Raw genomic sequence first — 16,531 nt, forward strand, 5'->3', positions numbered from 1 at the left:
CCATCTCCACGCAGATTCTCTGGGCCACAGCCAGAGTGACCATTGGGTTCTTGGTCACATATCTTAACGTGGCCTTTCTTCCGTGATTGCTCAGTTTAGCCAGGTAGTCAGCTCTAGGAAGAATTGTGATTGTTCTAAACGTCTTCTGTTTAAGAAATCCAAAAGTATCTGTGCTCTTGAGAACCTTCAGGGCCAAAAGGATTTTTTTTTTTTTTTTTGCAGCTTTCCCCAGTCAGTCTTTTTCCTAAGTTCTGCAGGCAATTCCTTCAAACCTCATGACTGTTTTTGCTCTGATACATATTGTCAACTTTGAGACTTTGTATAGACAAGTTTGTGCCTTTCCTCGTCATTGAATTGACCACAGATGGACTCCAAATAAGGTGCAGAATCACCTTAACAATGATCAATAAAATGGCATGTACCAGAGCCAGATATCAAATTTCCTTGCAAGGGGTCTGAGTAATTGTGTCAATGTGATATTTCAGTTTTTTTTTTTTTTTTGAATCCTGTTTTTGTTTTGTCATTCTCGGAAATTGAGTGGTGCTTTATGTGAGAGAGAAAATAATTTAAAAGATTTTACTACCAGGCTGCAACATAAAAAGTGAAAGGGTCTGACCCATTTTATTTTACATTTAAATTTATGGTGCTGTGTTAATTATGATGAGATTCAGGAAACCCTAATAAAACAACATTCTTAAGATAGAGTGTATAACATTCTCAGCATTATGATGGTTTTTGGGAAATGAACTCCAGATCAATTTTGCTCTCTGCATACTAGAATGCTTCCATAAGCATTAAATAGTGAGATTTTAGTTGTATTGGGTTATCAGGTGAAAATTTTTAAAAATGGTTGTTTCAGGAGAAAGAGCTTGATATTATGTATTATACAACGAAATCACAAGCAAATCTCTGAAGAACAGAATTATTTCAGTTTAGCTGAAGATCTAAAATTCTAAATCAACTTTCGGAATTACCATTTTTCTTTTAATAATGATAATTGTTAGTACCAGAATTATGAGTACACAACTGCTGTGAATACTGTAAGTTAACCAGATGGCCATCATAGTTACCATTTGGCAGAGGCCTGCAAGTCACCCATCTTAATATTTGTACAATTATTAGTAATCTATATTAATTTCTTGCCTTTTATAATTATTAATTGCCATCTTTCTTGTCCATTGGTTAAACAAGTTAGAGCTCAAAACCATCATCGACACACCTGCCACTCAGACTACAGACTCAGATTATATTATGGATAAGCATAGTTGTCCGTGTAGTTGAGTGCCTGTTTATTAAAACTACTGAAAATGAGTAGCTGACTACATAATCAACATTGCCTTATTTTGTCATACAATAAAGAAAAGTGCAGATGTAGACTTCCTACTTTCCTAGAAGAGTGGCTGAGCCTTTCAAAAGGGCAGCCCAACACAATACAGCCAGAACTATTTTTGTTCAGGGGACCCAAGAGGATTCCTTGCATCCCCAACAAGCAGAAATGGTTAAATATCTGCCTATGGGACTGTCATCAGTCTTGAAGAGATGCACTTTGAAGTAGGCCAAATAGTACCAAGATCATACTGTACATACTGTGTCACCATGAAATACATTATGAGACAAAGAGCTTTTCGATAAGTGCAATCAAAAATAGAGTATGCAAGATTAAAACGTAGCCATCATTCAGCTGACTGTCAGCTGTGGCATTGGCCTGAAGGTTTCATATAAAACACAAAGCAGATATCATGGTTCAAGCAAGTCTCACCTTAAGAAAAATACAAAAATAAATAAATAAATTTAAAAAATCAAAGGGCAACAATTTTTTTGTTCACTTTTCACTCTCACTGTGAACTTTTAAAAGGCTAACAGAGCAGCCATAAACACATCGGATCAAAGTTCCAGTTGCCTGCATGTCACAGCTATTGACTGAAGCCAAGGTAGCACAGATCAGCTCCAACTGCTGAGTGACATTATGTCCAAACTGTGCCTCAAGCATTTAAATACGATTGGAAAAAAAAGCACAGAGAATCGGAGCTTAATAATTAAGCAAAAGCACATTTGGCCATGTTAAACTATATAATTGGATGTAATATAAAACTAAAGTAAATGCTACGGGAACATGTTAATATCTTTGAAGCCTTCAGTAAAATCTGCAAAAACTAAAAACAAAGGTCATCCAATGATACAGAGATGAAACATAAACTCAGTTAAATAATCTTTTCCAGCACGCTCCTCACTGCTGCACATTGCTCACTCTGTGGAAAAGTTAACTGAAATGGAAAAAGAATATTTCTGTGCATGACCCTGCACACCACTTGTATTACTGGTGAAAAGCCGACCACATATTTGTTAAATCGGCGTTAGATGGTGCCAGTCTAAGGCAGACCTCTCCTGGAGAACCATCCTGTGAAAAAATGTCCCATCAGCCTCTGCCAACAACCCTTCAGCAAATGTTTTCAATAGTCTCTCTGTTTAGGTGGTTATTTTTTTTTTTTTTTTTTAGGAAGTTTTTGACTAACCTGTGAATTCCAGACATATAATTAGTCAAAAATGCCAATCTATATAATATAATAGAATAGAATATATATATATAATATTACTGTCAGGCTTCGCCTCTGATGCTGACGTCCGAGGTTCAATTCCCCGAGAGGGGAGTGCAGTGAGTGTGTACGCCTGATGAGCCCAGAATGAGGGCGAAACACGTGTCGCGTACTCTTTGCATTATTTGACAGTAAACTATTTCAACCATTCTATGATCTGCTTCTTGCAACTGAAATGAGGGCACCGTGGCAGATGTTGGCTGACTTGCTGACCAACCACAAGCGTTACCTGGTAGGTAACCACCCATACAATCAGATTGTGACACAGACTACAAATGCAATGAAATATATATATATATATATAAAGCCAAATACCACTGACTCACTCCTCACGAGTCATGAGGACTTGAAATTTGGAATGTAGGTTATCCTTGACCTGAGGTGCTCGCTAAGAAACAGTTTTAAAAATTTCGTGGTCCAAGCGCGTTCTGTCTTTATGTCTGTCTGCTTTTCATGAGAGAATTACTTAACAGATTTAGATCTGGTAGTTTTCTATAATTTGCTTGAACTTTCCTGTTAATTTTGCGACTTCTCTCATCACAGTAAGTACCATAGTTCGCTTGTGGTACCGATGTATTTATGCAAATCCAAGAGAGTGGCTGTGGGCCAAGAGCAGGGGCGCGAGGCCTTCCTCATTCACTCGCCAGCCTCTGTTCGAGTTGGTCTACCTCTCGCCATGTGTTGGAGTGCACCTTGCCTCTGCTTAGCTAGCGATACCTGTTTGTTCAACAGACGTTATCATGTACAGATTGTTAAGGAGTAACGTTTGACGTTTTTGAGCGAAAGATCAGAGCTCCATGTGTTTTAGAGGGTAGCTGCTGATTGTCAGAGATATCACGGCCATGTGCTTTTCTCCCGACGCGAGGAACGCTTTCCCATCAGAGCTGAACACGATCAGATACAGTGCCGACGTCTATTGATTTTTAAAGTTTGTCCTGTTTCATTACTATGTCGGCACAGCCACGGGGTGCAGCTAGTGTACAATATATAGAGATGTGCAAATGGATGCAGATAGAATTAGATACAGATAAAGACAGGTGTATATGTGTGTATGATACTACATATGAAGCACATTTTTACTTGTAATATACGGTAGTTGCATAAAATGTACAAAGCAAAATATATTGACTGCAGTGTTGATCTGGGGATCAGTAGAGTCAAAAGTTCTTGTGAAGTCCTCCATTGCTGGTGGAATTTTTTTATGATCATACGCCAGTACTCCCTACCGGAGGTGGCAGCCCGTCCCACTCATATGAGCGCACCTTTGTGTGTTGACCAAAGCTGGTACAACATGCATCCTCCCTGAAGTGTCTCTTACTTTTTGACTTTGTATTTGTAGTTTCTGCATCTTAAATGTGCGTTCCTGGTTGTACAAGCTTGTCTGCTGGCCAGAATGAAATTGTACAATGGCAGTGGGAGTTCAGTGAAAGCTCTGCTTTAAAATGCATCCTTATACTAAAGCTATGTGTGGAAAAGCACTTCTACACATGAACAGACTGCAAAAATCACTTACAAGTAATGGTCTTTTTATTTTTATTTTATTTTTATCTTTGCAGGTTGATTGCCTCATTTCACGTACTACTTCACAATACAAGTTTTATTTTTATGTTTTTCTTTTTTATCTGTTCTCAGGTGACCCTCTTGGCTCAAGTGCTTTAGCTTCCCAGGCCAACAGGTTCCCCGATTATTTAGATGCCATCCCAGGCACAAATGTGGATTTGGGCACCCTTGAGAACGATAGCATGGCAGTGGAGGGAGAGGAGTTAATGCCAAGCCTGCAGGAGGAACTGAGTTCGGATATTCTCAATGATATGGAATCTGTGTTGGCAGCAACCAAGATTGACAAAGAAACCTTCCTGACGTGGTTATAGGTGGAGCTTTCAGGACCTCCAAGCCCACACTCTATGACTCGTACTTTGTACAGCGTGCCTCTGTGAAGGATCTGAGACACATAACATGGTCTTTTTTTTTTTATCCTTTTCTGTTAGCATTTCAGAGCTCTGTTTGCCATTATATCTTCTTAAAGGAAAATAACTGCAATGTACAAAAAGCACTGCCTGGCACAATAATCCCCACTCCTTTTCCTCTGGTTATACTTGGTGTAAGGCTGGCCTCCAATGTGACGATTCTCCAAAGCCAAAGGACTTGAGAAAGGTGGCCAAGGACACTCGCTGGCTTTGTTTTTGTCATATGTTACGTTTTCAGAGACATTCAGACTCTGTAGTCAAGCTCAATCCTTCATTTCTGTTTATACCTTGTAACTTGTTGGGGTCTTGGTTTTTGTGGGTGGGGGGTAGGGGTGTAGCTGGTCACGGGTGCGAGAACTCTTTAAGAAACCAAAAATAACACATATGAACCAGAGAAAAAAAATGCATTTCTCGAAGCTTTGGAGCCAAAAAGACTAATAACTCGACTTTGAAATCATACTGCCAACTTGCAAGTGTGGCTCAGAATTTCAGATTTATGTGCTTGGCTGTGCCAGCAATTCTAGATATTTTGTCAGATCAAGTGCCTTTTATCGTTGATGTGTTTTTTTTTTTTTTTTTTTTTTTTTTTTTATGAACAAAGTCCTGTATATGCCAACATTAATCACTGTATCTGAGGAAGAAGTGTATTTCACTGCAGTATACGTAGTACATTCACATTTTATTCTTAATTAGGTTTCTGACAAAACTGTTTTAAACATGGTTTTATGCAAAATAATATATGTAGTAATGGGGATGATCTGATCTCGCTTTTTATATAAAGTTAAGAGGTGTAGCTTCTGTGATAGTCTTATTTAAATGGAGATTTGTTTTTACACTCTTTGATAGATGATTAGTTAAAACATTTTCTTAATCTTTTAGGTGTTTTAATTGAAGCTATATTCGTAAATATGAGATAGAGGAAGCCTTGTGTAGATCAACTCTTTGTATGTTTTTCAGCACATTACTGTTTAGGTAGAATACTGGAGAAAACTGAGAGCACCAGATGGAGTTGTTTAGGCTGCAGGTGACACAGAACGTGATATACTACATCCCAGCTGCCCAAAGACAATGATGTCTTGTCGTGTTGAAGAAACGCTTCCGAAACGTAACACAGCAGTGACCACTAGTTGCTTAGCTTTCATCTTGAATGCTAATTGGAGACTGACAAAGTCCCGTGTTTCTAGTCCCATGACTGAATGACTTGGTTTAGAATGTGACAATGTGTTTGGTATGAGTTTGGCCTAAATAACCGAATTGTGATAGGAGTCATAAATTATGTGCAATCATTTTTCAGACCGAGTGAGTCCCATCATTTTGTGCCCAGTTTGCCGGAGGTTTGGAAGCTTTTAGGCTGTACCTTCAAAGAGATGGCACCAGAAATTATGGGACATTGGTTAAGAAGGTTCTTGGCAGCAATTGCTTGTGAGCCATGCCCTGAAAAAAAAACGTGGAAGTGCAGCAGTTACCACATGAATCGCACGATGTTTGGAGGAGAAGGCAGTAAGCTTGCTGGATCATCTCCTCGAATGCAAAGTGCCTTCAGCAGAAGAGTTGTTGAGACATGGCTACTCTGTAGCTGATCACTATGGTGTAAACTGAATTTTCATCCTTCCATGTAAGGTGCATTGACATACAGTATTTCCAACAGTTCTCCAACCAATTTTCTAGTAAAGCATTTATGATGTGCAACATTTTCAAACCGTGCACATCTTGTCTCAAAAATAATTGATCTAGCAATACTTTATAAAACATTGTTAGTTACTTTTTTTTTTTTTTTTTTAAATTTGTTTGGAATTGGATATGATATACATCTATGTGTGAAGTTTTAGTGATGTGCTGAAATGCAGAATTTTCTTAATGGACATTTATGACAAGTTTGTGTTGGTTAGATGATCTAGTAGAAAAAATGTAACAGTGTATAGTAGCATTTGTATGGGGATTTATGGCTATGATTTACTATATACTTGTATTATTGACAGTAGACACATGGTATGGAAATGTATGCAGGAATTTGTCTTCCAAAGAGTAGATAATGTTTGCAATGTTTTTAGCCTTTCTTGAACAAATTCAGAAAAAATAAATAACGGCGAGAACAGTATAAGCTAGTGGATGATTTATTTCTTTAATTACGGAGGACCACTCTCTGGTTCTTGGACAAGATGGTGCCGTTCTGTCGGTCTGTTAACTGTAAGTAGTTACAGAAGAATAACGAGGTGTAAAGGACCGGCCTGGCGAACTCCTTTCTTTCTTGTTTACATGATCATTGCCAATAATAAGAGAACACTATTGAGATAACATATAGTAACAATTTTACTACAGGATACTGCACTTTTATCTTTGTTTACATGTTAGTGGAATACACCAATCTGGAACTTATTTTGTAATTTTTGTTACACTTTTCAGAAAAAATAATCAATGAATGGCAATTAGTGCAGATATACCAATAATTGTCACTTGGCTTTTGTTTTTTTTTTTTTTTTTTTTTTTTTTTTAATCATTCACACTGAAAAAAAAATAATCCAGTGTTACTCTGCATTTCTGAAATCTACATATTAGTATTATTATTATTTTTTTTATTTTTATTATAAACATTTGAGACCATAGTATCCTAAGCTTAAAACATTATGGCTATGGTTATGGTGGAGGATTATTAAAAAATATAAATAAATAAAAGTGTGTGTTTTCAGCAGTGCAAAAAAAAGAACTGTACAGTAATGTCTTTACACATGGAAATATTAGTGAATTGTATTTTATCATTTACGCATGAATTTATACAAATTATTAGTATGTATTTGCAAGCATATGTAATTGCTCTTTCTGTATTACTAATCACTTTTTATTAGAAGAATCCTAAATACACCCAAAATGAACAGCTATTGTATGGCGTTCTCTTGATTTTTATATTTCATATACTGTACTGTATACGTATATATATCCACAGTGAGTGTGTGTGTGTTTATGTACGTACATACAAGGTCTGTCATGAAATGAATGAAAATGACCTAAGAAACAATAGTCCTTCCGCTCCTAGCTTCATTCTTGGAACTCGTCTTCAGTGAAGTGTGTGAGGGCATCAGCAGCTACTTGGATGTTTTCAGTCTGTCTCATGAATTTCACGACAGACCTCGTATAAAACTTCTAGATAAATCTCCTTTGTTCAGGGCAGTTTCTTGACTCTTAAGTGGTCTGACTGTTTCAGGGCTCATCCAATGGCCACAGTTCGCTTACTCCATGAAATGGCGCTGTGGTTGTACAGTATGTGTCTGTCTTCTATACATACATAGACAAATATACAGTAATGTGTGTACATGGCAGTGCATTAAAAACTGAAATTCTTTTTCTCTCTTTTTTAACAGAACTCTTCATGTAAAATTAACTGTTATGGTTAAGTATTTGGTTTTAGCAGGTTTGAAACATGTTTTATATATTTGATGCATTATATTTCAGATCTCTTGACAAACGTGAAAGAGCAAGAAATGTGTCTACTTGGATACATTTCATATGAAAAGATGGTTTCCATGTGAATGAAAACTAGGAGACCAAATTACTCTGAGCCATTTTTTTTCTTTGGTGAAAGGGCATATCCACACACGACAGTCTAGCAATGCAGCCTGCAGTCAGGCAGAGGCCATCCTTGTCGAGTGTCTAGCACAACACACAGGGTGATTCTGTCTGTCTCTGTGTAAACGCAATCACACTGCCATTCAACTTCATCTCACTTCACAGAATACCATTGCACTGTGGAGGGGGCTCACATGAACATACTGCGAAGAAAGCAAACGGAATGCGCAACACATTCACTTCCCATCACTAGCACCAGAGCTGTAAACAGGAATTGCAGGGGTTTTCTCGAAGTGTTCTTTTTTTTTTTTTAGAGTTTAACATTTAAAAACTTTTCTATAGAAATAAAGAAAACGTTATCATCTGTGGGTGGTTTCGAAGGTGATTACTCACCAAAGATTACAGAGAATGTTCTTTTCATTTTGTGTGTGCGTTGGGTATTTTTTTATTCTTCATTTTAGATGGTGGTGTTTTTTCTTTTTTCTTTCCTCCTCCATATGCTGCCTTGTCAATTTTGGTCCACACATCTCTAGAATGTACAGTAGGTGGAATCTTCAATGCTGGGTAGAGAAAGAAGGAAACTCAAGCTGCAGGCCTGATTGCTAAGGAGCACTAGCCCTGTGTTATAAAGTCTCCACCTGAGATCACTCCGTTCCAAGTATACTGCACAATGGTGGAGTAACTGAGGGCTTCATAAGAAGGTAGGCCATGTCCTCTGAACAAGACAGCAACAGCACTACACTATAGCATAGAGATACTAGGACAGGACTACCTACTGTACAGAATTGGGGGCCAAAAAGCAGTGCTGAGGGCGAGGCTCCTTAACAGAATGTCGGGGGTCCGTGGGACAGGCCATATTCTCTTCCTGGACTTAAAGAAGTGAAGTCATCACTGTTCAGAATGTAAGAAGCTTGCAAGCAATTAAACTGAGAGGAAATCAGACCAAGGAGTTGTGAAGTGGAAAGAAGATGGTTTAAATATGAGTAAAGCAGCAAGGCAGTGGGAGAAAAATGGGGAAATTGCAAATACGATTTAGAGTGACGTGTAAAAATGTATTGTCAGTAAGCCCTGGAAGGGCTGTTTGCCGTTTATTATGTCCATATCTGTGTCAATCCTCAGTTGTATGTTTGTTTTAATAAAGGCCCTTATTTTGTATATTTCTGTATTCTGGTACTTTATTCTGATTCAGATTGGCATTGGTAGGTGCCCCCATATACACTGTGCACAACTTTATTTTGCTTACCTCCTTTCCACAGCACCAGTACTTCCATTTTAATAAAACTGACTCAGTTAAACTCCTTTCACTGGGACAAGTTAGAGATTAGTGGTGGACTATGTACTGTAATCTAGTCAGTGTTTCTTAACTGGTGGGTTGAGAGCTGTGATCTCTTATCTAATAAAACACTAAACTCTGTGTGTCCAGAGCAAACTGATTGGTCACTTTGGCTTTGATGATGCAACAAAAGCGGAAATTTGTGAGTGTGACATGCACAAGGAGTAGTAAATGTGCACGTTGAGAGAGTCTCCTTCAGAGAAGGAAAGTATTAAACTGGACAGGAGATGAGCAAGGCACTTTGAAAATAATGACAGAGTCTGAGAAGCAGGCTTTACAGGAATGGGAGTGCCGGTGAAGAGACGTTCTCACACACACACACTCAAATACAGAGGAAAGGTGCTAAAGGTATGTGTAGGGAAAGAGATAAGCAAATATTTTAAAGTTATTCTGTTACCTTTTTTTGTCAGGTACCGTGGCTTTTGGGTCGCATGTTGGTTGCGGCTGGTTTCCCTTCCGCTCTAATGATTGTGCACAGTTCATGAAGTTGGACCGCCCCCTCAAACTCTGAAGACTGAGCTCTAGTCACCAACTGAGACCAACCTCAATCCATATCCTCCTCACTTTTGGGATCATGTTCAATTTACTAGGTTAGGAAAATGAGGCTGGACCTGGCCAGACTCTAAGATCAAGCTGTTTCTGACGAGTTTACATGCAGTTTATGCGAGGAACTTGCAGATTTGGGTGGTACTGTCTATCCTAATGTGATGTGGGAGACCTTCCGTGACAAGACCCTGAAGGTTGCTGAGGTTTGTGATGGTGTTACTTGTTCCCAGAAGGAGGTATTTCATCTTGCAGGGCACTCTGGATATCATCAAGAGGAGTCGCAGTGCATGGTTTGATGGCAACTCTGGTCTGTAACGGGAACTCGGAAGGACGGCTGTGAGGGCTCTGACGGCAGATAAGGAGGCATTTGTTAGAGGAATCTGTGAGTAAGTGACACGCCATCTATAGTCTGGTCACCCATGTCCTGCTCACGCAGGAATCGAAACATTACGCACATCAAAATTTGTTCCTCAGAGACTTGCATTCAAGGCAACTGATATAACCTACCAGTGAATGGAGTAGTCTGGTTTTACGCCTAAGAAGTCTACCATTGACCACATCCTGGCACGGAGGGTTCTCATGGAGCGCAAACGCGAATATCAGCAGAGTTGCAGCCTTTGTCAATTTTCGTAAAGCGTTCAACTCAGTTGATTAAGCTGCCCTGTGGGACATCCAGAGACTTCACGGGATCTCCTCAAGGTTGCTGGATATCATGGCCGGCCTGTACACTGGTACTGTGAGTACTGTGCAGAGTGGAAGCAGAACCTCTGTGTTTTACCCTGTTGATTCTGGGGTTCGTCAGGGTTGTGTTCTTGCTCCTACTCTGTTCAATGCTTGCATGGACTGGGTGTTGGGAAGAGTTGTGGGGTCCAGTGGGGCATCTGTTGGCAAAGAAAGATTCATCGATTTTCATGACGATGCTGTGATCTTCGTGGAGTCAATGGAGGCTCTGATCGGGGCTCTTGAGAGACTGAACGAAGAGTCTGAGTGTCTGGGCTTGCGAGTGTCCTGGATAAAAACCAAGATCCAGGCTTATAATGACATCTTGGGCACAGCCATCAGCAGTGTGTCTGTCTGCAAAGAGAGTGTCGACCTTATCAGGAGGTTTATTTACCTCGGCCGTGAAATTCATGTCTCTCCTATGAAGTCCGTAGACGAATTGGGAGAGCATGAGGTCGCTGGAAAGGGGTATGTGGCACAAGGTTATTATAGTTTTGCCTTTTTATATTAGTTTTTATTTCTATATTTTTTCTGACCTTACTTGGAAATTCAGTTTAGTTTTAGTTTTCCTTCATCATGTATTTTTAGTTTTAATTTATTTTTTATTTTACAAAGACATTTCTATTTTATTTTTATATACATTTTAGTTTTAGTAATTATGGTACAGTTACTGAGCTACTATGGAGTTTAGTTTTTGTGTCACAATGAGACAGAACTGTATACTTAACTGGTTTGGATATAATATGAATATAATGTTAGTGGAAGCTTACTACACTACACAACACACTTTACTATTTGGTTTTGTTTTTATCTGGTAAAATATTTTCTATGTCATTAGTGCTGAACAAATCTGCGCTGACTGTTGGCACTTTTTTTCTTTTCCTTTTATTGCCCAGAATGGGCAAATTTGTAATGAACTTTGGGTGAATTTTAAGGTGTGAGGGTTTTTTACTCTAAATGTCTACAACACACAACATCTCCTGCTCCAACAACAATGTGCTTATAATGAATGCCTTCAATATTTCATTCAAAAATCTCAAACACTGGACTTTATTTTCTACCAGCCACATTGAGCCCTGATTCCATCTCTGGCACAAACAATTTATAGACAGAATTTTGCACCTGCAGGTCTGGAAAGATATAAAAAAATAAGAAAAAAAGAATCTACTGTGTTTTGACAAGTGTGACCATGAAAATCACAGGGGTTAAGGAAGAACAAGGGTCTTAGGCTTGAATCGGTGTGCAGACCCCACCTAGCTGTATTGAAGGAAACAAAGAAAAACAAGCATGTAGTGTGAAGGTTAGGGGCAGTGAGACTTGAATAGCCCATCATAAGAACAGTAAACCCTTAATGAGTAGAGCAAGAGCAAGTAATAAGAGTGTGGACAGGCACAAAACGACAGAAACAGCATCTGAGATTAAGAACAATTTATGCATTATCTAAACTTGTTTATCCAGAGCAGGAACCTGGAGCCTACCCCAGCAGGTTTGGATGCAAGGCAGGAAAAATCCCTGGTATGCAATATGTATAATATGGTGGATGTTAAGAGCAAAAAGAATATGATATTTCAACTATCTGATTTGAGAGAAACTTTCAAAAAATGGGGAGAGATATTTTAAAGCATAATTCTGCTACTGGATTATTTTCACAATATCAGGTATTTTGAGCTGTGAATATGAACTAAAAAAAGCTAAATTAATAAATCTAGAATAAATACAAAAACAAATTTGTATGTTTAGCATTTCACCACTTGGTGAGATCTTGCCAACTCAGGAATTTTACAAGATTTGTATTGCATTGTTGTTAAACGACGTTTTTAAAGCAACAATATGCTGATCGTGTATGATAACCTTGTCAGTCTCTCGATCAGAGCCGTTTTATTTTCAAAAATCGGGAATGGCCGTCCCTCTACTTTCTCAGTTTTCTCAGATATGGGGATGGATATTTGAGAAGTAAACCGTATGACAATGATTGTATTATGTACATTAAAGAACAATCAACAACAAATCAAATTAATAATATATTGAACAATTATTATAAAAGTAAAGTTGAATAAATCGGACTCTGCAGCTGCATGAATAAAAAAAAATTGAGCATATGTTCAGGTAAAGTACCACTTCCGGTTAATGGAAATACAGATCTACAATTCTGATGTAACAACCACATGCCAAATTTCATCCATCTATCTAGTTGTGTTTTTGAGATATCGTGTTTATATACACCCACACAGACATAATTCCAAAAAACAGTATTTTCCGACTCGGGGAGGTCTAAAACATCAAGATTCATCAAAATGTCGAAGTCGATTTTTTTTCATGATTAGTATACTTTCTCTATACTTTGTATATACTTCGAGTGTGAAGTGGCAGTTGAATTACTGTCAACAAAAAGCAGGCATCTGAGAAATAAACTGAAACGTAACTCACTCGTGATTTTTCTGTCCATACGGTAAAATTTTTGTTGAGCAGCACAGTCTGATTTCAGGCGTTTAAATTGCATCTTCATATACAACAAGTGCAGAGGAAGGCAGCGCGTAAATCGCTTTCTATTCCACAGGCTTTACACGCGTATTCAGCTTGCTCTGTCACCGCAAATGCTTTGTGAACACCCGCCTGCCATCACCAGCCGCTGATCACTGGATGAATATGTGCAGGTGGCTTGCATTTATCTCTAGTAGGATTGACTACTGCAATGCGGTGTTCACTGGATGTTCAAACTGTTCTTTATACAGCCTCCAGTTAATCCAAAATGCGGCTGCGAGAATTATTACAAGAACAAGAAAATACGAACACATAACTCCAGTTCTTAAATCCTTACACTGGCTCCCGGTTAAGTTTAGGGCAGATTTCAAAATCCTTCTTTTAACATATAAAGCATTAAATCGTCGAGGTCCGGCTTACTTGTCTGAACTTATCATGACTTACAAACCTGAGCGCACATTAAGATCTCAAGATGCCGGTCTGCTTATGATCCCAAGGATTAATAAAATAACAGTGGGAGGTCGAGCTTTTAGTTACAGGGCCCCTAAACTGTGGAATGGTCTGCCTGCTACTATAAGAGATGCCCCTTCGGTCTCAGCTTTTAAATCCCGGCTGAAGACTCACTACTTCAGTTTAGCATATCCTGACTAGAGCTGCTGATTAACTGTACAGACTGCATCTCTGTTGTTAGTCATTAGCACTTAAACATAAGTAACATGACAGTTATAATTGTATACTAACCCTCACTTATTCTATTTTTCTTCTCGGTACTCAAATGTGGCAATTGGTGCCATGGCCCACCTGCCAAGTTGTTTTGCCTGCCTAAGGAAAAGTCATCCCAGATGGAGGATCGCAGGAATCATGGGAAAGAGGGGTCCTTTCATCGGATTGGCTGGCCCAGCACTGTTTCAGCCGTGGAATGGCCAAATGGGGGAGGCAGTTTGAAGGATGAGGTCTCCAGGACTCTACACAAATCCAAATCTTATCATGGGATATATCATCTACTGTTAAATTCTGCTCTGTACTTCTAAAATTTATATTTTTTATTTCTTACTATATTGAGGAATTGCTCTGTTCTGTGAACTGCATTGTATTGTATTGACCCCCTTCTTTTGACACCCACTGCACGCCCAACCTACCTGGAAAGGGGTCTCTCTTTGAACTGCCTTTCCCAAGGTTTCTTCCATTTTTTCCCTACAAGGTTTTTTTTTGGGAGTTTTTCCTTGTCTTCATAGAGAGTCAAGGCTGGGGGGCTGTCAAGAGGCAGGGCCTGTTAAAGCCCATTGCGGCACTTCCTGTGTGATTTTGGGCTATACAAAAATAAACTGTATTGTATTGTGGTGGATGGCTTTCAGTTTTAGAGTTAAATGTTATAAAGGTTAAAAACTTATGTTTAGTAAGTTATTATTTTATTTCAGTTAGTCTTTTCAGCTACTTTAATAGTTTTGTTTAGTTTTAGTTTTTCATTTCAGTTTTGTTAATTATTTTATTTCAGTTTACGACAATGTTTTTTTAATAATAGTTGCAGTTTTGATTTTAGTTTTAGTTAACTATAAGAACCTTGGTGTGGCGCTCCCGATATCTATGCAAAAGGACGAAGGTCCATGTCCTTAGAGTCCTGGTGCTTCTTGTCTTGCTATGTGATTTTGAGACATGGATGTTATCCAGTGACCTGAAACGAAGACTGGACTCTCTCTCTTCGGAGAATCCTTGGGTACCATTGGTCAACTTTGTGTCAAATGAGCAGTTGCTCATAGAGTCCAGAATGAGGCACATTACCTGCATTGTGAGGTAGTGTCAGTTACGGCACTACGGCCATGTGGCACGATTCTCCGAGGGTGATGTGACATACAGGATCCTCATTGACGAGGACCTGAGTGGCTGGACCAGGCCAAGGGGACGCCATCGTAACACCTGGCTGCGGCAGATAGATGGTCATTTCTGGATTATGGGACTGGACTGCATGTCTCCCTGGGGGGTTGCCAACCGGGATCCCAAGCTGTTCCGTCGTGTGGTGGGTGAGGCAACGTGCTGTACCAGTGTGTGCACCCCTACCTGACATTACCTGACCTGGAGCCCGAGTTAAAAAACAACTAGGGATCAATGCAGCCCAGTGATCTGTGAGCCTGGTTGCGTTTAATACACTTGTGTTTAGCTTAAATATATAATTCCAGTTCAGTAATATAATGTAAAAATAAATAATGACTGGCTAACTGAGGCTACAAGTGTAGTGTTGATGAGTATATCGTAATTTATTAATGAGCAGCAGAAAAGGAAAACAAGTTTTGACCAAAAAACATTTTTAATAACTGACACAGTTTTGATCAGAAGAAAATGTTTATTCTATAGAATAGATTGTGTGTTCTTATTTGATTGGCTACTTTTTTTTGTTGGGTTGTAATGAAGGAACTATCATAAGGCAGTGACAGTCATTTACATCCTTATGATGCAAAGTTCTGACTAATGGAGAGAATGAAGACATCGCCTTCCTTGGAAAATGTTTCTGATGCACATACAGTTCTCAAAGACCCTACTGAAGAATTTGTAAGACAATTGTCCTGCCCTTTGCATTTCCTTCAGCTATTTGTATATATGGGAATGAAAGGTGAATAAAGCTTTAAATGTATTCTTTAGTCACTTTGTTAGCATCTCTGCCATGTTGGTTGTATGATGACTGCAGTTCTAAAAGAATCTATTTGTGTGCGTGTAGCAGAGGTTCCCCAGCTTTTTTTGGTGTTTGTGACCCCATTTTGAAATCTGAGCTTTTTCACAGCCCCAGCTGTTTGAAACATTAACATTCACTTCCTAGTCAATACATTGTTTAATGTTTTTTTTTTTTTTCTATTTTTAAATATTTTCTTTTTGACCCCATTAGCATATCAGGTGACCTAACTTGGGGTCGCATCCCCAAAATTAGGAAACACTGGTTTACAGAATGTGCCGTTTGGCTCGATACATTAGGTTTACAGTTGTATCACATTATTTGTGACCTTTGCTTGACAACACAGGATTTATTTCTCTGTGTAAGTGCCATCAGAATGAGTTCAGTTTGCCATTCATTTGTCTTTTGCAGCTTGTAATTATCATTCTAAAATGAGAATGGCTGCTTGAGCTTGCTGGTCCTGTTTAAGAAACCTGCTTTTCTAACACTTGCTTGACATACTAGAACAGATGATGCCTAACATATTTGTATAAATGAATCTTGTATTTCAGAAGCAGTTTTGCTGTCCATCATACAAAAATGTCCAGATAAAACCTAAATCCAGGACTGCAGAGTTCATGCTATAAAAAATGGAAGTATTGATGGTAAGTGTTAAGAATTTGTATAG

General features: G+C 38.7%; 1 protein-coding gene across 4 annotated transcripts in view; it reads left to right on the top strand.

The window, feature by feature from the left end:
• Positions 1–9,277, top strand: part of yap1 (Yes1 associated transcriptional regulator) — a 145,011-nt gene extending 135,734 nt beyond the window's left edge. For all 4 annotated transcript variants that reach the window (XM_051926466.1, XM_051926467.1, XM_028800292.2 and 1 more), the window contains one exon: positions 4,227–9,277. In XM_051926466.1, coding sequence (XP_051782426.1) covers positions 4,227–4,465 — 239 coding nt within the window. In that variant the 3' untranslated portion in view covers positions 4,466–9,277. The remainder of the gene's footprint in view (positions 1–4,226) is intronic.
• The last annotated feature ends 7,254 nt before the right edge of the window (positions 9,278–16,531 follow it).

This window comes from Erpetoichthys calabaricus, chromosome 4 (assembly GCF_900747795.2).
Source record: "Erpetoichthys calabaricus chromosome 4, fErpCal1.3, whole genome shotgun sequence".
NCBI classification, from domain to species: Eukaryota; Metazoa; Chordata; class Cladistia; order Polypteriformes; family Polypteridae; genus Erpetoichthys; species Erpetoichthys calabaricus.